The sequence below is a fragment of the Notamacropus eugenii genome, chromosome 3 (genome assembly GCF_028372415.1).
Source record: "Notamacropus eugenii isolate mMacEug1 chromosome 3, mMacEug1.pri_v2, whole genome shotgun sequence".
NCBI lineage: Eukaryota > Metazoa > Chordata > Mammalia > Diprotodontia > Macropodidae > Notamacropus > Notamacropus eugenii.
In genome coordinates this window covers 212,291,243-212,318,658 of record NC_092874.1, presented here as the reverse complement: position 1 = coordinate 212,318,658, position 27,416 = coordinate 212,291,243, and the positions used below count along the sequence as shown (strand labels likewise).

At 37.5% G+C, this 27,416-nt stretch overlaps 1 protein-coding gene across 9 annotated transcripts in view; it reads right to left on the bottom strand.

Moving 5' to 3' along the window:
- Nucleotides 1-9,022, bottom strand: part of KIF21A (kinesin family member 21A) — a 168,611-nt gene extending 159,589 nt beyond the window's left edge. For all 9 annotated transcript variants that reach the window (XM_072654301.1, XM_072654304.1, XM_072654307.1 and 6 more), the window contains exon 1: nt 8,661-9,022. In XM_072654301.1, the coding sequence (XP_072510402.1) occupies nt 8,661-8,704 (44 nt within the window). In that variant the 5' untranslated portion in view covers nt 8,705-9,022. The remainder of the gene's footprint in view (nt 1-8,660) is intronic.
- Between the last annotated feature and the right edge of the window lie 18,394 nt (nt 9,023-27,416).

Sequence of the window (27,416 nt, the reverse complement as noted above, 5' to 3'; positions counted from 1 at the left end):
TTTCTGGGTAAAGATACTGCAGTGGTTTGCTATTTTACATTTTACAATTTTACAACTGTAATGTAAAATGGGATAATAACATCCACCTCCCAGCATTGTTGTGATGATTGAATCAGATAATATTTATGAAGTACTTAGCACTTAGTATGCTAAATACTTGGCATAGAGTAGGTGCTACATAAATATTAGCTGCTGTCATTATTATTATTGTTATAACAAACTAAAATTCTTCGACGAGCAAGAAGTATGTGAATAAATATTTTTAAATAATGAATGAAGTTGTTTTTCACTATATAACACTTCTCTTTGCATGTTGCATATTCTCAGGCTTGTACCCTCAATGAGTCAGTAGCACTTCTTCCCCTTACCCTGAAACTCATATGACAAAAGAGTCATGCAGACAAAATTTTGACAGAAAATAGCATGCCCAACAAATGTTTACAGTCATTGTCACAGAAAGGAGCTCCATAGCTATTTGTAAAAAATTAGCCAAAAGAGAGATTGTTACACAGTTTCTTTCTAGGGGAAGTAAAAGAGTAGGGCAAATTATGAGGGACTGCCTAATTGTTGGCTTAACTGACAAAACACTTTCAGACTTCACTGAACTAGAATTTCCGGTGCAACTTTCCCTACACCATAATTATACCCCCAAAATATCAATCAATTAGCATGCAAGAAGGTAAGAGCTTATGAAATAGTATGAAATCATTAAAGAAACATTCCAGTTATACTCTACCTGAAAATTACACATAAATCAATACTGCAGAAATCAAAAAAAAAAAAGTTCCCATTTATGTTATAATTTTATAGATTCTTTATCTCTCTTTTTATAATCATTTTCAGCTGGATCTTCTAACACTTCAAAATTATTTCTTTTCCCTTTCCCACATGAACACTAAGTCAAATGATCTGTTAAAAAAAAAAAAAAACTAAGCTAGAATGCCCAAGGGAAGTGTATATTTAAAAAACAAACAGGTACATTCTCTAGTAAAACAAGAAACCTCTGTCTGACTCCCTGTTTTGCAGGTTTGACATTTCCTTCTTCAGTGTTTCCCCATTTTTACAGATGACGAACTGAGGCAAATAGCTAAGTAATTTGCCAGGGTCATGCACAACTATTAAGTATCTGAGGCCAAATTTTAACTCAGATCTTCCTGACTCTACACTCAATGCTCTATCTACTGCACAGTTTATATATATAGCTTCATTTGATCTGTACAACCACCCAATGAAATCTGAAATTCAGGTATTATTATTGCAATTTCATATATGAAGAAACTGAGGTGGAAAGCAATTTCTCTAAAATCATATATCTAATAAGTGAGAGTCTGCTTAAAACCACATTTCCTTAAACTAAATCCTAGGCTTTTTATTTCATCTGGACATATCTTGAATTCAACTCAAAACAGGAGAACTGATGATTCTAAAAGCCTTAATTTTTAAATGTGCCTTAACTGTAAAAAAGAAAGTCACAGTGTGCTTATTTGTAAAATGAGAAATTTGGATTAGACTCTCTAGATTTGCTTCCAACTATAATCCTATAACCCTAAAATCAATCTTCATCCTAATATTAATGATATTCATTCATTCTCACAATAATAATTCAATATTCAGTAGATCCATGATCTTATCAATGTGGGTATTCCTTCCATTTGATAAAGATTCAAACCCATCCATCCATATCTCATTCTCTGTGATTTGTATCTGTCTCCAGATTCTTCACAGAAGATCCATCCAATGGAAACTTTCATAGAAAGTACTAAATGAAGACATCTTGAAAACACTTTGATATCATTTAAGAGGAAGTAAGAAGACTAAGTAGCATAATGGAGAGACTGCCAACCCTGGAATCAGGAATACTTATCTTCCAGAGATCAACTCTGCCCTCAGAAATTTAACAACCATGTGACCCTGGGCAAATCACTTTATCCTGTTCTCCTCAGTTTCCTCATCTGTAAAATGAACTGGAGAAGGAAATGGCAAATCATTGCAGTATCCTTGCCAAGAAAGCCCCAAAAGAGGTTGTGAAGAGTTAGACACTACTTACAAGGAGACTAAACAAGGACACTAAACAGTTCAAATTTTTTTTTTTTTATGGAAAAAGTACCTCCAAAAGGGTATTTTTCTCTGGAAAGATAAATTTGGTTTGCTAAAATAATGCACCAGATAAAAGGACTTTCCAAAATTAAAAATTTTATCTGAAAGTTCCCTATTAATGCCAACCTAACATTAGTAGGAAAGGTCAGTAAAGAAATACACTTCAATTCACTTTATCAATCCTTTTAACACTTTTCTTGATAAAATTTTTTCATTAAGTATAAGCTTAAAGATAGGGGAAAGAAATAAAACTCCAATGACATCATATTATAGCACCAAAATAGAACTAATACTTGGTACCTATTAAGATTAAGCCTAGGAGAGAGGATTCTGGGCACATGGTGGAGTAGGTCAGAAAATTCTAAGCTCTCAAGATTTTCCACCACAAAAAGATGAAATAGCACCTCAAGGTGAATATTGAGGAGTAAAAATAAATAACAACAGGGACAGAACAGGAGCCCTCCTGAACAATCAAAAAAAAGTACTAAGGCTAGGTCCCAGGTCTGCTTAAGATGCAGAAATTTTTACCCCTGGACAGTGAGGGGTGTTGGGCATCTGAGACAAGGAAGATCGAGAAAACTTTTGTTGACAAGAAATACTAGACCCAGATATGCTTCAGAGACAAAGAGAACCAGCATGTGCCCAGTCAGTGCAGAAGCAGTGGAGTGGTAACCCCACTGGCTGTGGGTTCTTAAAGGAGGCTAGAGGTCTTGGTTCCAGTTCCAGGCCAGACGGGAGAACTCAAGGAAGGTGTGAAGCCAGAGGCACAACCCCCATAACCCAGAACTAGAGGTGATTATAAAAATTAAGCCACTGCAAATTTTAAAAAATACACAGGCAAAGGAGAAAGAATTCAACCATAGAGAGTTACTATGGGAATACATTAGACCAGGGTTTGTCTTAAGAGGATACTGAAGCAAAGAAACCCTCTTCTACCCCCAAAGAGTAATGTCAAATGGTTACCTGCTCAAAAAGAATTCACAGAAGAACTTAAAAAAGACTTTAAAACCCAAATGACAGAGATTGAGGAAAAGCTACAAAAAAAAAAAAAAAAAAAAAGAACAATCCAAAGCAAACAAGAAAATTATGAAAAGAAAGTCAACCAATTAGAAAAGGAGATCCAGAATCTCATGCAAGAAAACTGACTCCTTGAAAATCTGAATTGGGCAAGAGGAAGCCAGTGACGTTATAAGAGATCAAGAAATAATAAAACAAAATATAAAGAATGAAAAAATAGTAAAGAATGTGAAACATCTCATAAGAAAAACAACTGCTCTGGAGAACAGATCAAAAAGAGAAAACATAAGATTAATCAGACTACCTGAAAGCTATGATCAAAAAAAGAATCTTGATACAATAATACAAGAAAAGATTAAAGAAAATTATCATGAAGCATTAGAACAAGAGAAGTTAGAAATAGAAAAAATCTACCAATCACCACCTGAAAGAGATTCTATAAGGAAAACCCATAGGAATATTATAGTCAAATTCCAAAACCCCTAGCACAAGGTAATATTATTATAAGCAACAAGAAAAAACAATTTAAATATGGCAGTGTCACAGTTAGAATCATACAAGACCTAGCAAAAGTGATCACAGGTCTTAGAACACTGTATATTGAAGAGCAAAAGAACTAGGGTTCCATCTGAAAATATCATATCCAACAAAGCTAAGCATAATCTTGAATAAAAAAAATGGTCATTTAATGAATTGTCAGACTTTCAGGATATTGTTAAAAAAAAACTGAATCTAACACAAGATTTGATATACAAGTGCAAAGAGAAATATATAAAGTTCATACCAAATACTAATTACAAGGGACTCAATAAGGACAGACCATTTACCTTTTATGCATGTAAAATGTAAAACATATGTCTAAGATTGTTATTAGTAACTGGGTAGTTCATAAGAAAGACTGGAGTAGACCTGAGTATGATATGACTTTAAAAGAGTAAAACTATTTAGGAACAATTAAAAAGAGTAATCATTTTATACAAATGAGGTGTGAGAGGAAGAACTCACACAGAGGAATTAGATGTGGAAAGAGGGTTGTTATTTCTGGAAACCTACTTTCATTGGGAATGAGTTCAAATGCACACAATACACATATATCTAAAAGAGTCTTCTAAATTTAGAAAGAACTAAAATGCTAAGAGGACAGGAAGTGAGGAGAGGATAAGGGAAGGATCTCTAGAGGGAAGGGTTAGGGAATATGTTAAAGGAAGGTAAAGAAGGGTGTTTAGATTTATTGGAATGGGAGGATAAAGGGAAGGATGGGGGTAGGTTAAGTAATAGGAGGGCAAGGTAGTGAGTAGAAGTAAAGTAGAGGAGTTAGGAGGGATAGGAAATAAGAGTTACGCATAAGCATAAAAACAAAATTCACAAGTAGAATTTTTTAGGAAAGTATATGTCTATAAATTTAAGTACATACATATATGTATATATGTATGTATGTATATGTGTACCTGTATGTCTATATCTATATTTAAATATATCTGCATTTAATCACAGCAAGGGGAGGGAAAGAAGAGAAGAAGAACAAAGTAAAAAGTGCACAGCAGAGAACAAATGAAAACTATCAAGGAAGCAAAGAAAAATGGACAGCTCTCAACAAAAAGCACAGTATTTATTATATAGACTTTCTTGAAATGGAAATTTATCATGAAATATTCTGAATCCTCTCTTACGTTCTGCTGTGCACATGATTTTTTTCTTATTTTTTTAAGTTTCAATATTTAAGTTTATAATATTTCTTTTTCTTTTCTTATTGTGCATTTAAGCTTCAGTAATAAAGCAAAAAAAATTTTTAAATATTAAATCTAGACTGCAGGTTTAAATTAATAAATCATACCTGTAAAACTAGATTAATAACCTAATATGTTATTTAAATAATTAATTAAAATTGAAATGAGACTGCATTGTATAAAATTCAAAATCAGATTCAAGGATACAATTCCTGAACCAAATAGGAAAAAGAGTAACTTCTTCTGCATCTGATTTTTTTTTCTTGTTCCTGACATATTTTTGGAGTTGACATCTTTTAGGGAATATGTCATATCCTTAGGAAAAAGAAAGTCTGAACTTCACGGAGTTGGTCCTATAAGGAAAAGAAGTATTATTCTTAATAATACCCAAAATTTTAATTATTTATATTATGAAAAAGGGACTTTGCTTATCTAGGAGTTCCCTATGTCAAGGAAATAATAGATTCTGTCCGTATTCTCTATTACCTTATAAGGATACTTATTTTTACAATAAATTACTCTTATTCAGTTAATAACACTGTCGCTTTCAACAAGCTCCTCTATTTTTCTTTTTTTGTCAACTGCAAAACACCATTCCACTCAATAAACATTTATGAAACATCTTTTATGTGTAATTTTGAGGATACAAAGACAAAGATAAGAGTCTAAGACTTCAATAATCTTACAATCTATTTGGAGGAAAGATACAAAGTAGAATATTATAGGGCCAAAAGAGACAGCTAGACAAAGTGTGCTAAGAAAATATGAGGAGAGAGAATACATACAAATTACAAATTTCCTTATGAAAAATAATCTATAATCCTGAATATTTTAAGTTAGCTTCTTACAATATACAAAAATTTTTTAAAATGCTCCAGAAAACTACATATCACAAAGCCCATTCAACGACACTCAACAAAATCTATTACATTAACAAAAGGCAGGGTACTATAACTATACTAGGTAACTGAAAGAAAATACAAATATGAACAAGTCAAAAAATTTCGTCCCTGACCAAAAGGTCCTTATAATCTAGTAGGGAACAAATATAATAATAATATAATACAAAGTAGGATAAATGAGAGAAGTAAAACAAAGCATGAAATTTCAGACAAGAGAAAAATTACTTCTTACTTATGGTAAGTGGTAGGTGAATGAAAGGTGAGCAGGGAAGAAACAGGCAAAGTTACATAGAGGAGGTAGCATTTGACCTAGGCCTTGAACAATGTGAAGAATTTTAGCAGGTGAATTGAGAGAAACAGTAGCATCTTGGTATCAGAAATGGTATGGTAAAAAAAAAGAACACGTCCCCAGAAAACAAGTAACCCAAACTGGCTAGAGTATGTTATATGATTGGAGTAGTGCAAGTTAAAAGTTGAAACCAGATTCAGAAGTGTCCTGAAAGCCAGAATATTTAGAGGTAACAGGGAACAACAGGCTCCCAATGTCTTTTTTCCGTTCCATTTTAAATTTAGCTTTTGAAACAGTTCTTGTTTTTATTGTAGCAAACTGACCTAAAAGCAAAGAGATGTTTGTTTTCTTAGTCTAGGAAAACAGTAGGCAGTAGAGTGGAATCATATTAGCCATGACTATTTTGTTCTGTGCCTGACTTCCTCCCATCTTGAGAAATAGAGACTAAAACTGAGATTACATTAGCATGGGGATCAAGCAGATGGAGAAACTACTGATTAGCACTTTTCTTCAATTTACCTAGAGCACTGAGAAGTTAAGTGACTCAGGCCAATTATCCATCCACTATAGCATGATGCTTCTATTAAAAATAGTTTAAAAAGCCAAAAGAGACACATTACTAAGAAAAAGAAAGGAATTATGCACTATGGATTTAGGTTTTCTGTTATTTACTATCTGTATTACCTTGGACAAACTCTCTCTGGGTCTTAAATTTCTTCACCTATAAAATAGGACCAAGGATCATAGATTTAGAATTGGAAGGAACATCAGAAACCATCAATTCTAACCTCTCATTTTACAGATGAGACCCAGGGAGATAAAGACTTGCCCAATATAGGTATTAAGCATTAGAAAGGATTTGAAGTCAGGTCCTCTGACCTAAAAGTCAGTGTTGTTTTCATTGTACCATGCTAGCTCCCCTTCTTCCAGTCTAACGGGACTAGTTACCTTACAGTCCACCAAGATTTCCATATATTTCTAAATTCTATGCTTCAAAGAACTAAGGAATATAATTATATAAGCAACACCATATAGGAAGCAACAATTGACCACATTAAAACTTCAAAAATTTTCTATCATTCATGACTCAACCTAAAAATGATGCTGGGAATTTCACCATAAAAACTGAAAGATATGAGTATTCATCACAATTTTTCCAACTTAAAAATAGTTGTTGACATGCTATTACCATACGCAAATAACTGAAGTTAGCTTTTTTTTTAAGTTTTCAATAAATAGTACAAATAATACGTAGTTATTCACTCTTTACATCTCTGATGCGGTACATCTGCCTTAAAGCAGAGGTGGGGAATCTGAGGCCTAACCCTGCCTTGAAGATATACAAGGATGCATAAATGTGAAAATAATATATGTGTATATTTAATCTCATATTAGGTTTCTTGGGATGGATTTTAATACTCCTGAAGAAAAAAAAAGACACGAGAGAACACTAGTACTTATCTAAACTAATGCGTTTGTTCTATCCAGAATTTCATTAATTTTTCAAGCAGCGTACAATGATGTTGCAATTTTCCATGAACACACCTGTCATATCTTTACTTTCAGAGAATAAGTGAAACTTTAAGCTATAAGGTCTAAAACATTCAATAATGGTTCTGTATTCTATTAGAATTTGCTGAGCAACAGTTTGATGAAGGCCATGCAGTCTCAGAACTGCGCACTGAATATCTTCCATAATTTAAATATGATTTTGGAACCACTCAAGGTTTCCTTCATTCAGAACAGTCACCTATTTAATCAATCCCTTTACTCCAGAAGGGCTCCTAATTTTCCTCCTGTTACATATGAATTACAATGGTTCCTACATGGTGTTTACCAGAACACCCAGACCAGTAGGTTCTAGGCAGGCTCCACGCAGACACAAAGAAAACAAACAAAAACCTCCCAGGCTTAGCTGGCTCTTTCAAATGCTAACAAAGCGCTGAGGAGGGGATACTTCTGGGGAGTTACTCAATAATTCAGAGGGCCTCTCACAACGCTTTATTGTTTCTGCTTCACAAAACGTATACCTGTATGGCCGTGCTAATAAGAGTATCACCAGAGCCCAGGAGGCGGACCGATGGCACCACGGCCAGCAGGACAGGCGGCCGCCGAGGGCAGCCAAACGTTTAGTCACTGTCCATTGTGGGGACGGAGAGTGGGAGGAGAGGAGAGAGGACTGGACTTGTGCGCGCGTGAAAGCGGACACCGCAGCTCGGGGAGCGCAGCCACCTGCGAGAGCCGGGGCAGGGGGCCGACAGCCCACAGCCCACAGCCGAGCCGGGACTGCGCGGCAGCGCGGCCGTGCACAGACCGAGGACCGACCGGGGTGGTCCGGAGGCGGGAGAGAGGACGGGGCTTCATCTCCATAGAGCCCACCACACGGCTCTCCCGCGCTGGACACAAACAGGGGGCTGGCATGGCCGGGCAGGTCCGGGCGCTGGCAGCTCAGGACTTTAATAACACCATAAAGTGTACACTGATGTCGCGGGGACCCCCCCTCCGGTTCCCGCCCCAACACACAGGCACACGCACACACATACACAACACACACGCACACACATACACAACACACACGCACACATACACAACACACACGCACACACACACTTCTCCTCTTAGCCTTACCTAACAGCTACCCTCACGGAGCTCTCGTCCTGGGCGCCCCACATGCTCCTGGGGCTCTGGGCGAGGGCCAGGGCCGGACGACTGGGGCACCTCCCGCACCGAGGGCCTCCGCCGCCCTGTGGCACCGAGGGAGGGAGCGGAGATGACAGGCGGGAGGCTGGAGGCGGAGGACACGGGCGGAGGCCACAGGCCACAGCTCACAGCTCACATCCAAAACGCTCCTGCCATCTTGGGCGACTGAATGGAAAGGTGGCGGCCACGGAGAAACAGGGGGAGGTGCGGAGCGAGTCCCCGACCACTCAGAGGCCGCCCCCCTCCTCCTCCCCAAGGAGAACCCGCCGCTTAAATGGACCGCGGGCGGTTCTCCACCTCCTGGAAGCCCTGCGGACCCACCCCGCAGCCCGCCCCCTGCCTCCCCGGCCCGGCCTGCAGCCTCCCGGCGGGCGTGGCTCTGGCTCCGCCCGGTCCTTCAGGTTCCAGGCTCCGCAGTGCGTCAGTCCTGCAGCCAGCCCGTGCCAACCCGCCTGCCTTTCCCACGTCCTGCTCCGGGAGTTCTCACCCAGGACGGAGGAAACCTGCCCGGGGACGCGCCGCCTCCTCCCGCCCCTGCGCTTAGTGCTGGAGACCGGCGGAGGGGTCCGGTTCAGGCTTTGTTTTCCTTCACAGCTTCACTAATACTGTCCCCGGCTTAGACTTTAAACAGCCCTCCTGAACCCTCCCCACCCCCACCCTGCCCGCCTCCCCATTTCACCATACCCAGCACCCCAGGGCCAACAATCCTTTCTGCCAGGCCAGCGCTCGGGTTGTCCTTCAGTACTGACTGACTGCTCCCTGACTTTTTAAATCGGTTACATTCAGGGTGAAAAAGGAAAATTGTCTGCTTGGAGAGGCCTTACCGTACTTAATCACTTATCAGTTACTAATATAAGCATTGCATCTTCGGGTGAATGGAATTCCCAGAACTGTTATTTCCTTTAAGCAGTAAAACCTTTTCCATCAAGTTCTGCTATCCTCAGGGATTTATCCACCATCTGACATCTTTGGCTTTTGGGATACTACTCACATTTTGTTTCCATGAGCCTTTTCTGTGGACTCTTCCTGGCCCCTTTTGAAGTTTACTTGGCGAAGATATTGGAGTGGTTCACCATTTGTTTCTCCAGCTCATTTGACTGATGAGGAAACTGAGGCAGACAAGATCAAAGGACTTACCCAAGGTCACACAGCTTGTCTGAGATCACATGTGAACTCAGGAAAATGACTCTTCCTGACTCTAGGCCTGGCACTCCGTCTCCTGTACCTCTTAGCTACCCTATTCTTTAGACAGTTTTTTTTAGAAATGGCCTTTTTAGCTTTATCACAATATATCTTTCCTGAAACATTATACATCACTACAAATAAAAAAGAAAATTATGTAGCAAAGTCCAGTAACACTGGGTGCATTGGCATATCCAAATAAATTCAATATCCAAAGTAGAGACTGTCTATAATTACAAATAAAATATAAAGCAGCAGACACATAAAATAGGTCAAAATAGAAAGAAAAAAACAGGGTAAAACCCTGATCTTTCTGCCCGCTTGTCTGGTTTTTTTAAGTTTTTTTTATTTTATCTTCATGGAATAAACAATCATTTCCATAACATAGTGAAATTTTTTAAAAAGATGATTGCCCATGAAACTGCAAATCTATTATGTATGACTTGCAATTCCTTCATATAATAAAGTTATATAAATTTCTTTTTTAATTTTCCCTCCCCTCAGGTGGCTACCATTAAACACAAATATGTATATATAGAAAATCGTTCTATACATACTTCTATTTATCTGTTCCTAACAATGCTTTCATATTCATCTTCCTAAAGCACCATTCTGATCATGTCACTGATCTACTCAAAAGCCTTTGGTGAAATATAAGCCCTTCAAAATATAGCTCAAAGTCTTCGTTCACTTGTTTCAGTGGTGTCCAACTCTTTATGACCCCCTTTGGGATTTTCTTGACAAAGATATTGGATTGGTATGCCATTTTCTTCTCTACTTGGAATGCAGCATAGCAGAGCATAATGAACTGGCCTTGAAGTCAAGAACTTCTGGGTTCAAATCTCATATTGGCTGTGAGACACTGGTCATATCACTTTACCTTTCTTTCAGTACTCTAAGTTTAAGTTGAAAATAAGGTGCCAACCTAAAGTAACAAAGGAAGTTCCTTGCCAGAACTTCCTATGCCAGTGAAATCAGAGGTCTTATTCTTATCCTCTATAAAAAGAAAAATATAAGGGGATGCAAACAACAAGGAGAAGAGATAAGCTATCATAAGGTAATGCCTCCAAATTCCTTAGTGTAGTTACAGCCTTGGATCATATCACTTCCCTACCTCCTGCGACTTCCCATTGCCTCAAATCCATACTTCTTAGCCTGAAATTCAAGGTTCTCCATGATCTTCTTCTATCTACATTTCTGTGTTTATCTCTTATTTATAATCCTACAGTGTATTTCAGACAAACTAGACTACTTGTTATACGTAAATACATCCAATGAACTGTTTTCATGCTATTTCCTCAGTCTGAAATCTGCTCCAAAACTCATCTCTATCAAAATCCTACTTAGAATCTCAGCTCATACCATAGCATCTTCATAAAAAAATTTTTTTCTGATGCATTCAATAGAATGTGATCTCTTTTACTATTTATTTCTCTTATAAAAAGTTGCCACATTTTTCTTATTTTATAATTAGTTGTATACTTCCTTTTATTCCTCTACTAAACTATAAACTACTTAAGGACAGAGATGGAATCTTGTACCTTTTTGTATCACCCCACTGCCACTATGTATCATAGAAATCAGAGAAAATATACAAGGAATAATATATAACAGACAATACAAAATGCAAAAGCTTTCCCAATGGGATCAAGGGAACTCAGTTCAAGCAGGAGACAGAGTTCCAGATCTTGCTCACAGCTCAGATCTTGCCCAAGGAGAAGTTCCCCAGAGTCTCTACGGTAGCAAACTAGGGTAAGGGACATGACTGCAAGCTCCTCTAATGTCAGCTTCTTCCCAAAGTCTTTTCTTTTAGCACCCTGAAAGTGGGATTGGCATCTTCTGTCATCTTTCTCAAAGCTAGAAGCCAGAAATACTCAGAACTATGCAGAGTCTGAAAAGACTCTCAAACTTAAAAAGACCTGAAGATGGTCAAAAGAGATTGGCCCTCTCCTCCACTCTCATCAAGTTTTCCCTACTGCTCACACAATCACAGGACATAGATCTCCACAAATGAGGAGAGTCACATACCAATGGGCTTTGGAAATGGGGTACATATGAATTATCCCCAAAGTGTATACTCATATTTAAACACAGAAACTGTTTGCAGAAGTCCTTTGTAAATTTCCAGAAATTTCTAGAAAGAATGTTTTATCAACATGGAGGAAGGCAGAGAATTATTAATGTTTGAGGAAAAGTTGTAAACTAAGGACCATATATTTTCCTTCCATCTTGGAGTAAAATAGAACACTGCTCAATGAAAGTCCCACTCCCTTACCCCCTCCTTCATAGGGTAGGACATTGCATTAGATAATTTGTAATGTTTCTTTAAACTCAAAAATTATTATATAATTCTGAGATTGAAAGTTTATCCTATAGCATAACAGACATTTGGATCATTAAATTATGTAAAAATGTCACAATGAGCAATACCTCATTTAAATTCTTCTAATTATTTAGGTTGCAATAAAACCATTCTCTTTTTAAAAAAAAATCTTTATGGATCAGAACCAAGATGACAGAGAAAGAGCAGAGACTCTCCTGACCTCTCCCTCAAACCCCTACAAACAACTTTAAATATTGCCTATAATAGGACTCTGTTGCTTACCCTTTACTTGGATCTGGGGTGCAGTCCCCAGTCTCAGTCCCAGGACAAGGAGAAATACTAGCACACCAGAGCTTGCAGAGATTCTGGTCACAGTTCCAGAACAGAAAAGAGTGTTTGTGGTTACTCACAAACAAGGCCAAGAGAGTAGTAAACATACCTCCCTCTAGATCATACCATCTTGAAAGAACTGAAAAATTAGAGGTTCCCAGAATTATCTCTGAAAACAGCTGCACAAAAAAATTTGAAGCTTGGGAGAATGTGTCCTCCACCCCAGAAGCAGAACCCCACTTTAGCACAGAATTAAAAGTCTAGAAATAGGCTAGAAAAATGAGCAAAAGAGAAAAATATTCTGACTGTAGAAAGTTACTATGGTGACAAGGAAGATAAAAACATACATTCAGAAGGAGACAACAGAATCAAAACTGCTACATCCCAGGCCTCAAAGGAAAATATGAATTGGTCTCAGGCCAGGAAAGAGCTCAAAAAGGATTTTAAAATCAATTAAGAGAGATAGAGGGAAAAGAGGGAAGAGAAATGAGAGTGATGCAAGAAAATCATGAAAAAAAAAGTCAAGAGCTTCATAAATGAGGCACACACACACACACGTACACACGTACACATACTGAAGGAAATAACACCTTGAAAAACTGAAGAGACCAAATGGTGAAAGAAGCACAAAAATACGATGAAGAGAAGAATATCTTGAAAGCCGAACTGGTCAAACAGAAAAAGATACACAAAAATTCACTAAAGAGAAGAACTCCTTAAAATGCAGAATTGCCAAGGAGGGTAGGGCAGAGTCATCTACATCCAAAGGCAGGAAATTACCTGCCCTTTCCCCAAAACTCCTTTAAATATTTTTTTAAATAATGCCTCAACACAAATTCTGGAGCTGCAAAACCCTCTAAAGAATCAGGTGAAACAAATTTCAATCCAAAGACAACTTAGGGCAGAAAGATACACATATGCTAGCTCCAAACCCACAGCCCATAAAATACCTGTAAAGAAAAACTCCCAACAAATTTGGGAGCAGCAGAAGCCACAGAACAACAGAGCAGAGGAGATTTCTGTTCCAGAGAGACCTGAAAAAACAACCCAAAATGTCCATCGCACCCTGGACCCAGAGCAGAACCCAACCCTGCCTTGGCTGCGTGGCACCAAGAGGAGCCGATCAGAGCAGGCTTCAGGGACAATCTCCAGCAGCAGCATGGTTTCCTCCAACCACAGGAGCCAAAGGTCAGTGAGAGAGTCTTTTTGGCTCGCCGAGAGGGGAGCAGGGTATCCCCATAACTCAGGCCCCCTCGGGAGGCAGCAGCGGAGGAGGCAGCAGCAGAGGCGGCAGCATACAAGGGGTACCAAAGCAGGCAGGAGCTTGGATCCATTGTTGAAGGTCTCCTCATAAACCCCCTGAGGGAACTGAGCCCAGTGTGGTGGCCCTGCCCCCACCTGAGCACCTGAATGTAATCTCACACTGAATAGCAGCCCTGCCCCCACCTAAAACCCCTGAGGGAACTGAGCCCAATGTGGCAGCCCTGCCCCGACCTGAGCACCTGAACTTAATCTCATGGTGAATAGCAGCCCTGCCCCCGCCCAAAGCCCTGAGGCTGGGAAGCTGCATTTGAATCTCAGCCCCTGAGTGCTAGCTGGGCAGGTCTGGAGGTGAGGTGGGTGTGGAGAGAACTCTCAGAAGTCAAGTAACTGGCTGGGAAAATGCCCAGAAAAGGGGGGAAAAAAATAAGACCATAGAAGGTTACTTTCTTGGTGAACAGATATCTCCTCCTATCCTTTTGGATGAGGAAGAACAATGCTTACCATCAGGGAAAGACATAGAAATCAAGGCTTCTGTATCCCAAACATCCAAAATAAATATTCAATGGGCTCAGGCCACGGAAGAGTTCAGAAAGGATTTTCAAAATCAAGTTAGAGAGGTGGAGGAAAAACTGGGAAGAGAAATGAGAGAGATACAAGAAAAGCATGAAAAGCAGGTCAACACCTTGCTAAAGGAGACCCAAAAAACTGAAGAAAATAACACCTTGAAAAATAGGCTAACTCAATTGGCAAAGGAGGTTCAAAAAAGCCAATGAGGAGAAGAATGCTTTAAAAAGCAGAATTAACCAAATGGAAAAGGAGGTCCAAAAGCTCACTGAAGAAAATAGCTCTTTAAAAATTAGAATGGAACAGATGGAGGCTAATGACTTTATGAGAAACCAAGAAATCACAAAACAAAACCAAAAGAATGAAAAAATGGAAGATAATGTGAAATATCTCATTGGAAAAACAACTGACCTGGAAAATAGATCCAGGAGAGACAATTTAAAAATTATGGGGCTCCCTGAAAGCCATGATCAAAAAAAGAGCCTTGATATCATCTTTCAAGAAATTATCAAAGACAACTTAGAAGGTGGGCCAGAAAGGTCTGTCACACCTGGATAATGGTGGAACTCAGTTTAATGAAGACCAGCCATGGCAGACAGGCCCCAACAAACCAGGAGCAGGCCTTGAAGGCAAATGAATTAGTGGCAGCGGTGGTGGTTTTCAGACCTCTCAGCCTACAGATGGTAAGGCAGTCAGAGAAGTGATCAAAAAGATATTATAGGAATCTCTTTGCTGGCACTGGGGGAAGGATTCTGTTGCTTTGCCCATACTTGGATCTAGGTGGCAGTCCTAGGGTGAAGAGGAGCACTAGCCATACCAGAGCTTGTGGACCCATGGGAGCAATGACATTGGTTACAGTTTCAGGGCAGAAAAGAATCCTTCTGATTACTCAGAGAACAGAGAATAGGGCAGGAGAGTAGTAAACATATCTCTTCTTAGATCATACTACCTTGGAAGAGCTGAAACTTACAGGTCCTCAGAATTATCTCTGAAAATAGCTGCACAAAAGCCCTGCAGCTTGGGATAGTGTACCCTTCACCCCCAGAAGCAGAACCTGACTTGAGTAGAATTAAAAGTCAAGAAATAGCCTGGACAAATGAGCAAACAAGGGAAAAAAATATTCTGACTATAGAAAGTTACTATGATGACAGGGAAGATCAAAACACAAACTCAGAAGACAACAGTCAAAACTCCTACATCCAAAACCTCAAAAAAATTATTAATGGGCCTCAGGCCATGGAAGAGCTCAAAAAGGATTATGAAAATGAAGTAAGACAGGTAAAGGGGAAAAAATAAAAAGACAAATGAGAGTTATTTAAGAAAATCATGAAAAAAGAGTCAACAGCTTGGTTAAGGGGACACAAAAAATACTAAAGAAAATGCTAAAAAGAAAAAAAACTTAAAAAACAAAATAGGCCAATAGATAAAAGAGGAACAAAAATCTAATGAGAAGAATGCCTTGAAAAGCAGAATTTGCCAAATGGAAAAAGAAATACAATAATTAACTGAAGAGAACACTCTGAAAAATCAGAATTGGCCAAATGGAAAAAGAGACATAAAAATTCACTGAAGAAAAGAACTCCTCAAAAAGTAAAATTAGTCAAATGGAAGAGGAGGTACAAAAGCTCAGTGAAGAAAATATTTCCTTAAAAATTAGAATTGAACAAGTGGAAGCTGATAACTTTATGAGGCATGAAGAAACAACAAAACAAAATCAAAAACATTGAAAAAATAGAAGAAAATGTGAAATATCTCATTGGAAAAACAGCTCTCCTTAGAAAATAGAAATAAATAATAGAAAATAGAACCATGCATGCCCTTTGACTAAGAAATACCACTACTAGGTTTATATCCCACAGATACAAAAAACAAAAAGGAAAGAGACCTGTATGTACAAAAATATTTATAGCAGCTCTTTTAGTGGTGGCAAAGAATTAGCAATTGAGGAAATGTTCATTATTTGGAGAAGGGCTGAACAAATTGTTGTATATAATTGGGATGGAATATTGTACTGTAAGAAATGACAAGCAAGTTGTTCTCCAAAAGTCTAGAAAAACTTACATGAACTGATGCAAAGTGAAACAAGCAGAAGCAGGAGAAGATTGTATACATGACAGCAATATTGTGTGATGGTCAATTGTAAATGACATAACTATTCTCAGCAACACAATGCTCTAAAACAGTTCCCAATTACTTATGATGAAAAATGCTATTCATCTCCACAGAAAGAACTGTTGGAGTCTGAATGCAGATCAAAGCTACTTTTTCTTTTCTTTATTTATTTTTCTTGGGGTTTTTTGTCTGTTTTCTTTCACAACATGATCAACATGGACATCTGTTTTTCATGAATATGTGTGCGTTAAATATGTATGTGTGTATCAAACCTATATCAAATTGCTTACCTTCTCAATGAGGGGGAGGGGGAGAGGGAAGGAAGGAGAATATTTGGAATTCAAAAAATTTTTAAATCAAATGTTTAAAACTGTTTTCATGTGTAATTAGCGGAAAAATAAAATATCAATTTAAAAAAATTAAAGACTCATTTTAGAAACTTTTAAAACCACTTTAAAAAACAAACGTTTTAAATAAATTCCTAACTCCTATCTTGAATTTTCTCCAACTCCTTCTTCTTCCTCTTTTTCTTCTCTTTCTCCTGGTTATTTTCAAAAACTAGTAATTATACCATTTATTAATACTTATTTGAAAGGAACTAGTGAAATTATAGTCAAATTTTAATGCATGCATTTACCAGAATCAGAACTTATATTTTAAAAATATATTGCATATCTTACAGCTAAGTTCTAGAGAAAGAAAAATGCCAAAAGACAAAATATTTTTCTCCTAGCATATGAAGTTTTGAGAAATTTTAGGCTATTAGCTGATACATTTGGTCTATAGAATTTTATGTTCACTGTTACCCAGATTGCTCCCCCAAAGACCTAGACTACTTAATTACATTCAAATATAAAGTATCCTTATTAAGTAATGTTAGTAACTTAAGCCAAGTTAGTAATGGTAATGTTTTTTTTTTCTAACTATGTAGAATTGAACTTGATAGTTTTGTGGAGGAAGGGAGTATAGTGTGCTAAAAGTCATTCATTAGAACTTCATTTTAATGGTACTTTTATTTTTAAATATCATAGAGTGTTAATTAGCATTCATTCTGATAGGCTTTTCATTCTTTTCCTTTAGTCATAGTTTCTTTATTTGCACCATGAAAAGGCTGCACTAGATTTCCAAATTCCCTCTTTGCTGTATGATTCTATAATAAATAAACCTTTCCTTTCTACTTTTACTTTATCTTTTACCCTGCTTCATTCCTCACCTACTATGTTAAGAACCCTGACCTTTACTTTCTATTCTGATGTAAAGAAGATGTAAAAAAAAAAATACAAAGAAGTTTTTGTAATTATTTTTTTCCTTTGGGAAGTGTAAAGAAAATCTTCAATCAGACTCAATAGAATTATAGGACGATAATCCTTTGGCTGATTGAAAAATCATTGTTTCTAGTAGTTTTTAAAAAGTTAACTTGGAATCATCAAAATCACCTGATATTCATTAAAGAATGGAGAGAAAGATCAATTGTTGGTTGTTGTCTTTTGTTCTCAGAGAGAACCAAAATGACATCACTATGTTGGGGTTATTAAGGTATAGTGTCTGACTGTGGCTGATGAGGCCAATATGAGCTCAGGAGACTCTACCACAGATTGGACACAAATAGTCCATAAGAACATTTGGAGTGAAGATGGCTCTAAATTTGCACATTTCATGTTTCTTTTAAGTTATTGCAATTCTATTTTGCTTATAGAACATAGCACTTTCTTTGATGCAGGCACAGCAAGCTGAGTGCTTCTGTGCCAATTGTCTTCTATGTCTCATAATCAATTCCAAAGTTCTTCAAAAAGATCTTGAAAATGTCCTTATATTACTTCCTATGATCTTCATGTTAAAACAAAAACACATACTTTTGGCATTTAAACATGGCCAGTCCATCAGAGTTATACTGTCTGCAGTGAGGCTTCAGTGCTTGGCAGTTCAGCTCAAGAAAAAACCTCAGTGTGCCAGGAGACCTTCAGAATTTTCCTGAGACAGTTGGAAGCAATTCAGTTTCCTGGCATGGCACTGGTAGAATGTCAGGGTTTCACAGGCATACAACAATGAGATAGGCACAATGGCTCTACAGACTTTCAATTTGGTAGTCATTCTAATACCCTTCTCTCTCATGCTTTACTTTGGAGCCTGCCAAACACTGAGTTAACTGGCAACATATGATCTATCTCATCATTTATGTGCATATCCCTGGAAGTATACTGCCAAGGTAAGTGAACTTATCCACACCATTTAAAATTTCTCTATTTGTTATAACTCTTGGTTCCCTATATGGATAGTTTGGTGCTTGCTGAAGGAGAACCTCTGTTTTCTTGGTGTTAATTATCAGGTCAAAATTAACACAAGCAATACAGAATTGATCTATACTTTGTTGCATCTCAGCCTCAGAAGCTACACTGAGTGCACAATCATCTGCAAATTCATGCACCAACTCTCCTTCCACTTTAGCCTTTCAAATTAAATAATTTGCCATCACTGAGGTGGCTGACCTTGATGCCATTTTCATCTTCATCAAAAACATCTGACAACATAGCTAAAAACATCATACTAAAGACCTGGGAGCAAACACACAGCCCTGCTTCACTCCATTGGTAATTGTGAAAGCATAAAAGCATCATCCATTATCCAGAACCCATGTAAGCCTACGATCTTGAATCAGACATAGAATACTGATCACCTTCTCCAGGCAACTAAATTTTGCCACAATCTTTCACAAACCCTCACATCTGATAGTATCAAAGGCTTTGGTCAGATGGATGAACCTTGTGTATAGACCTCTGTTCTGTTCCTGACATTTCTACTGGAGTTATTGAGCAGCAAACGTCACATCGATTAATTCTCAGTCCTTTCTGAAGCCATACAGACTCAGGTAGATGACCGTTTTCTAGGTAAAGGATCAGCTTATTAAGGAGGACCCTGGCAAGCATCTTGCCAGCAGTGACTAAAAAAGAGATTCCCCCATTGTGATTGTCATAGGATAACCTATTTCCCTTTCCTTTAAAGAGATGGCCAGTGGAGGCATCTTTGATAACCTTCTGGGGATAACCTAGAAGATTTTGGTCAGCTTTGACCTTATATATCTCAGCTGGACTAGAATCAGTATCAGGTACTTTGCCACAGGAGAGGTGCTTAATGGCATTTAAAACCATTTCTTCAGTTGGAAATTTCATTATAGAGGGACTGACTTCAATCTGAGGCATATGGTTAAGGACTTCAGCATTGACTAATGAAGGTCTTTTGAGAACTTTTGGGGTGGGAGAGGCAAAGCTAAGATTAGGTAGTGAAAGAAGAGACTCAATTGAGCTCTTCCCTAAGTCCATTCAAATACCTTTGAAAAGTGAATCTGAACAAATTCTATAGTGATAGAATCCACAAAGAGACAGTGTGGCAGATTTCTAGCCCAAGAGAACCTGCAAGGTCAGCAGGAAGGGTCTTTTGCACTGGACTGGGAGAGAGCTCAGTATAGTACACAGGCTGTACCAACATAGATTTGACCATAGCAAAGCTATAGCAGAACCTAGGGGACTGGCAGCAGTGGCAATTCCCAGAAAGGGGGTCTGTAGGAATTGGGTGAGAGAGAAGCCTGATACTGCACAGAGCCTGAGGCATTGGCAGCAACTGCTTCTGGTGCCACAGGACAGAATATGTGAGAGTCAACTATTTAAACTTGTGGGAGCCAATACAATGGAGTAAGCAGTAAGTCGCTCTCACCCTCCCTTATAGACTTTGAAAAATCCAGAGGATACTGCCCCGGGAAAAATCCTGGAATAGTGTAGTCAGCAGAAAGATGGAATACAACAGTCTTTTAACTCAAGAGGCTAGGGGGATTAATGGGAAAGGTGACAGAAACTGGGCATAGACCAATGACTGACACTGTACATAAGAATAAAGTCCAAATGGGTACACGATCTAGGTATAAAGACTGATACTATAAACAAATTAGGGAAGCAAGGGATAGTGTATCTGCCAGATTTATGGAGAATGAAGAAATTTGTGACTAAACAGGAGATAGAGAACGTAATGAAGTGCAAAATGGAGAATTTTTATTTCATTAAATTGAAAAGTTTTTGCACAAACAAACTCAAAGCAACTAAGATTAGAAAGGAAGCAGAAAACTGGGGGGAAAATTTTACAACTAGTGTCTGTGATAAAGGTCTCATTTCTAAAATATATAGAGAACTGAGTCAAATTTACAAGAATACAAGTCATTCCTCAACTGATAAATGGTCAAAGGATATGAACAGGCAATTTTCAGATTAAGAAATTAAAGCTATCTGTAGTCATATAAAAAATGCTCTAAATCACTACTCATTAAAGAAATGAAATTAGAACTCTGAGGTAGCACATCACACCTATCATATTGACTAGAATGACAAAATAAGAAAATGATAAATATATGATTCTTTTTCATATAGCAATTACCTTTATGATTTATATCTGGCCTATCCATTTGTTTAAATAATTAAAGATTGTATTTTTCCAACTTTTTTATTATATTAGTCTTTTTTACTTATTCTGAACTTAGCTCTGACAAGTTAATGATCTGGCTATACAGAGATGACAGAATCAAACATAGCTCCCAAATCAATGGCAAATAGTTTTCCCTAAAAAATTTCATTCCCATTCCCATTTCATCAAGTGACCAGTTTATTGATGATGTGTGTCTCTATGTTTAAGTAGCTTGGTCCTTAGAAAACAGACTTAGTCTTTCCAACATGATAGAACTGACTAGAGCTTTCAATCTACTGATGTAGCCTTCAAAAACTCCATGCCATCAATATTCTACAAAAAAAAAAAAATCAGAAGGTTATAAATTAAAATTCAATTTTAAAAAGTATTAGTGGAACCTCAACAGTAGGTGAACTTATGGGCAGACCCGTGACCTGCCTGAATGGGGACCCAGCCAGCAGGATAACTCAGCTCATCCTCTTCCTTCTGCCCCAACCCCTCCTTTTTCTCTGCAAGGGAAGGTAAATTTGGATGGCCAAAAGATTGGCCGGTTGACTTGGGGTTTATGGGTCAGATCCTTCCTTCCTTCCTTCCTTCCTTCCTTCCTTCCTTCCTTCCTTCCTTCCTTCCTTCCTTCCTTCCTTCCTTCCTTCCTTCCTTCCTTCCTTCCTTTCCTTTGCCAAAACCTTAAACCCAGTGCACTCTGAAGCCCATATATTGCACAACAATAGGTCCCTGCCCAAACTCCACTTGAGGGTTCTTTTCCAGACACTCCTGGCTTTAGAATGATTATTAATCCCAGCTCCATTTCTTTTTTTTTCTTTCTTTTGCTCATTAAAGGGGCCATTCCCTGTTTACTTCTTAAAGAGGCCTATTCATTACATGGACATTACCTCACTTTAAGAGAGTACCTGAATAGGCCAAAGTCTCCCAGTGCATCCTGGGCCTTCTCCAGTCATCCTGATGAATATCTGTTCACTGAATCCAGATGGGCCAGGAGGGAAAGTGAGGTTGGTGACCTTGCACAGACCTCCCTCACTCAAAACAAAGTCAAATGCAATTCATGTCATCATTTCTCTGATGTCATGGTCTTCTTCGAAAATGAAAGATAAGCACAGATAGAACTTATGGGAGGAATAGTTTTCCCAAGCTGAAAGAGAAGACTAAAGGATTATGGAAAGTTGGAATCTTGCAAGACAAGGGAAGCCCAAGAGCTTCTAGGTTCTGAGGTAAAGAGAGAAGCCTGGAGGCCTAAGCTAACAATGAGTCAATCACAATTGAAAGGTGCTGTTACTCCCCAAATTAATATAATCATGAACAGTTGAAGTTTTCTCTGATTCACTCATCCACTTTAGGGATAATTTTCCTGGATAGAATTTCCTGAACTATGAGACTTGATTAATGAATCCACTCTCTACTTCCTTTCCCTCCTACCAGGAACATTGCTGCCTGGAGAACCAGCATCACTTACCCTTAGAAGTTCCTATCTCTTTTATGGGAAAGGAGAAAAAGAAAGAAATTCCCTCTCTTCCGAGGGACAACTAGCAATTCTCTCTCAAAAGTTAGGATCTTTTTCCATAACAGGCTCTCTCTATAGAGCTGTCTCTTGTCTCAACTTACTCCCTTGAGAGTCTATCTTGATTTTTAATGACTACGGAGCTAATGGCTAGACAAATTTGACCAAAGAGCTTCTTCAGCCTTGCAAAGGAGTAATAAACATTTCTTCATGTTTCCTTGAAGACATTAACATTTTATTGTCTTTGTTACCTGTCCTTATTCCCCTGTAATTTCATTAACTACAATTAGGGGAATCATTTGATTGGGGAGATGATTGACCCTGGTGAATCTTCCTGCTCCTATCCACCACAATACATCCTTCCCTCATTAAACACTTGTCATCTCCAGCAAATCAACTGGAGTACTTTGGGCCCATTTATCCATATTACTAATTCTGGATAGTTCTCTAGTGACTTAAGGAGGCTCAAGCATCATTTGGAACACCTTCCACTACTGAATTCTAATAAAATATCTAGCAAAATACATACCATAGTTTTTGGACAGTATGAAAAATCTTCCATGATGGCACAAGTCTATCATAACTAACTGATCTAGAAGCCTCACTGTAATCTACGCACCCCCAAATATGTCATTATGCAATTCAGCAAATAAACACCATTTTGCAAAATTCTTATAGTTTATACTGCCTGTCTCTTGTGTGTTAAGACTTATCACAACCTAAAAACAATTAGAAAAGAAAGAAAAGTGAACATGGTATAACACCATTTCTTTTACAACAGAATATTTACTTTAAAAGACATATGCAAATATACAAACTTACTTCCCCAAGAAGTGGGAGGCATGATTCCCCTTCCCCTTAAACCTGAGTCCCTGGGGAAGGGAAAGGGATTAGGTTCATATACAGCACGGTCCTAGTTCCAATTTCAAAAATTATATACCCACATTTGTCACATATCTGTCAGCTCTAACATACATATCTTATAGTTTCAAGAGCTGCAAAATTTTATGGCCCTAGGGAGGACTGTAACCTTCCTTTGGCAGAGAGACTTGTGGAAAGAGACTGACCTTGACTCCCAAGCAGAAAGAGGGGATTCTTGACCTTGGAAAATACAAAGTAGAAATTTAAGAGCCAAGATAGAAGCAAGAAGCTGTTGAGCAATAAGTTGTGGGATAGACTATCAGTAGATATGTACCACCCCTGTTCTTCCATACTGGCAATGCAGTAAGAGCTAAAACAGCACCAGGTGTCTGCAGTTGCTAGTCAGTGAAAGCTGGACAAGGGAATAGGACTTTTGCAAGTAACATACTTCCTAGCAAAGCACTTCACCCTCTTTTGGTTGGCTTTTGATACAGGTTTTTTTAAAACTCTACTATAAAACTCTGTTGACCTGTGAAACACTAAATTGAATATGTATCTTATTTAAATTTATAAGTAGAGAGAGGATAATAGAGTAATTCTTATTCTAGGGACACAAAAGCTTTAGTTAGCCAGAATTGATATGAGTTGGGAGCTATTAACACAAAGTGGAAGTGCTGTATCAAAATACACCACCATGAAACATAATGTTGGAATTAAGATACTCCTAGAAAAACATCATAAGCAAGTGAGAGTGGAAGACTGGGAGTAAATAATATGTGGGTAAGTTCACTAATTTTTGAGTCAATGGCAGTCATCATTCAAACAAAAGCTATTTAATCTGAGAGAGGAAAGAATGTAAAGTCAGTCATATCTACACAGAGAAGGCAGTTTCTGGCTCTACCCTCTGTCTTGCTCACTAAGTACCAAATGCTGCTTATACAAGATTGTTTGAAAACTCTTTCTACAACTGAGATATCTATATTTGATGATCCTTACATTATAAAAAAAAAAATCAGAGTCTAAAACATGGTGCTAGAATTGCTAAAGATATTTATTACTTTGATAGAAGATTACATCACAGACTTTAAGTAGTAAAAGGATTTCTATCAGAGCTGAAGTCCTTTAATTTTTCTTGTTTGTAGATGACATTTGGTGTTGATTGCATCAGTTTCTGAAACACTGCATAAAATCCTAAAGAAAAAAACATTCTAAAGAGCTTGACTTAATAATCTATATAGAAAAAAACTAAATGGATCAAGAATAGTCTTGATTAAAATATACATTTGGATGAACAGTACTTTGATTGGTCCATCAGTACATACATCTTGTACAGATAATGCAGATGGACAGTGATCTGGAACTAGAACTGAATAGAGTTAGAGAACAGGGAGGCAGAACCAAAATGGCTGACTGGGGGGTGGGAACATTCCAGTAAAATTCTCCCAACATTGCCCTCCAAGCAACTTTAAAATAACACATCAAATCAAATTCTGTAGCAGTCAGGGTGAGACATTTTCCCAACCAAAGACAACTTAGCAAGTAAGAAATTCATATCTGTAACACAGGAAATGCACCAAAGCCAGAAGAAATATCAGCCGTGTGCCCTGGAGGCTATTGTGATGGGGAAAACTGAAGCAGTGGCAAGAGATACAAGAGCTCCTAATTCAAATCTTGTGAATTCCCACAAATTAGAATCACACAAAATTTAGCAGATACCACATTAAAGCAGTGGAAGATTTGGAATATGACACCGCAGAAGGAAAGAATAATCTACCCAGAAAAAAATGAGTATAATCTTTCAGGGGAAAATGGATATTGAATGAAATAGAGGACTTTTAAGCATTCCTGATGAAAAGATCAGAACTGAATAGAAAATTTGACATTCAAACACAAGACTTAAGAGCAGTACAAAAAAGTAAATATGAAAAAGAAATCATAAGGGACTTAATAAAATTAAACTGTATACATTCCTCTATGAGAAGATGGTACATGTAACTCCAATAAGAATTTTAGCATCACTTAGGCTGTTTGAAGGAGTCTTCATGCAGAGAGGGAATGTGTGTGGATATATTATGTAGAGGATGTCTCAAAAAAAGAATGGAAATATGAGAAAGAGAGATGCAATGAGAGAAGGGGAAGGTAGAGGAGGAATGGGGAAAATTATCTCACATAAAAAAGGTGCAAAAGGAAAAGTTTTTATAGTAGAGGAAAAAATGGGAGGGGATAGGCAACATTTGAACCCCACTTTCATCTGAACTGGTTCAAAGAGAGAAGAGCATAAATTTACATACATACATACACATACTCAGCTAGTTATAGAAATCTATCTTACTCAACAAGGAGGTAGCAGGAAAAGAGGCCAAGAGAAAAGGGGGGATGATAAGAGGGAGGGCAGATTAAGGAAAACAATGGTCAAAAGCAAAACAGAATTTTGAGGCAGAACAGGGTAAAAAAAAGAGAAGATCAAACAGAAGAGAATGGGATGGAGGGAAATATCCACTAATCATAACTATGAATGTGAATGGGATAAACTTACATAAAATGGAATTGGATAGACCAGATCAGAAAATACAATCCAACAATAGTTGTTTACAAGAAACACAAATAAACAATTGGAGAAACATTAATTGTTCATTAGGCCAAACCAATATAATAAAAATGACAACTCTACATAAATGAATTTGTTTATTAAATGCCATACCACTCAAATTACCAAAATATTATTTTACAGAGCTATAAAAATATAGCAACACAATTCATCTGGAAGAACAAAATGTCAAGAATATCAAGGGAATCAATGTAAAAAATATGAAGAAAGGCAGGCCCCAGTATCAGATTTGAAACTATATGTAATCATGAAAGCAATCTGGTTCTGGCTAAACAATAAATAAGTGAAACAGTGGAATAGGTTAGGTATAGAGGTAAATAACCATAGTAATCTAGCATTTGATAAACCCAAAGATCCAAATTTTGGGGGCAAAAATTCATTATTTAACAATAACTACTGGGACAACTAGAAAGTAGTTTGACAGATTCTAAATGAGCATCTCATATCTTATACCATGATAAGATTAAAATGAGTACCTAATTTAGATATAAAAAGTGATATTATAAGCAAATTAGGAAAGCATGGAAAAAATTACCTATCAGATTTGCAGATAAAAGAATAATTTATGACCAAACAATAGATACAGAGGATCATGAGAGATAAAATGGATAAATTTGATTACATGAAAATAATTTTTTAAATGCAGTCAAAATTAGAAGAAAAGTAAGAAACTAGTAGGAAGAGAGGATTGAAGTAAGTTTCTCTGATAAAGGTCTCATTTCTCAATTGTACAGAGAACCAAGTCAATTAATGAAAATGAGCCATTCCTCAATTGATAAATGGTCAAAGGATATGCAGAAACAGTTTTCAAGGAGAAAAAATTGAAATCATTAATAGTCACATGAAAAAATGTTTTGAATCACTAATTATTAGAGAAATGTAAATTATAACAATTCTGAGCTACCACCCCACACAGTAGATTGGCTAATCTGACAGAAAAGGAAAATTACAAATGGTGAAGGGGGTGTGTAATAATAGGTATACTAATGCAATGTTGGTAGAATTATGAACTGCTCCAATCATTCAGGAGAACAATTTCAAACTATACCCAAAGGTTCTAAAATTGTGCATACCCATTAACCAAGCAATACCACTATTAGGTCTATATCCCAAAGAGATCAAAGAAAAAAAGGAAAGGATCAATATGTACAAAAATACTTCTAACAGCCCTTTTTGGGGTATAAAAGAATTGGAAGTTGAGCGGGTACCTATCAATGGGGGGTATGACTAAACAAGTTGTGGTATATGATTGTAATGAAATACCATTGAGCCATAAGAATGAGGAAAATTAGCATGCATAAAAAAGGTGCAAAAGGAAAAGTTTTTGTAGTAGAGGAGAAAATGGGGAGGGACAGGCCACACCTAAACCTCACTTTCACCTGAACTGGTTCAAAGAGGAAAGAGCATAAATTTACATACATACACATACTCATCTGGTTATAGAAAACTATTATCTTACTCAACAACTATCTACTTAAG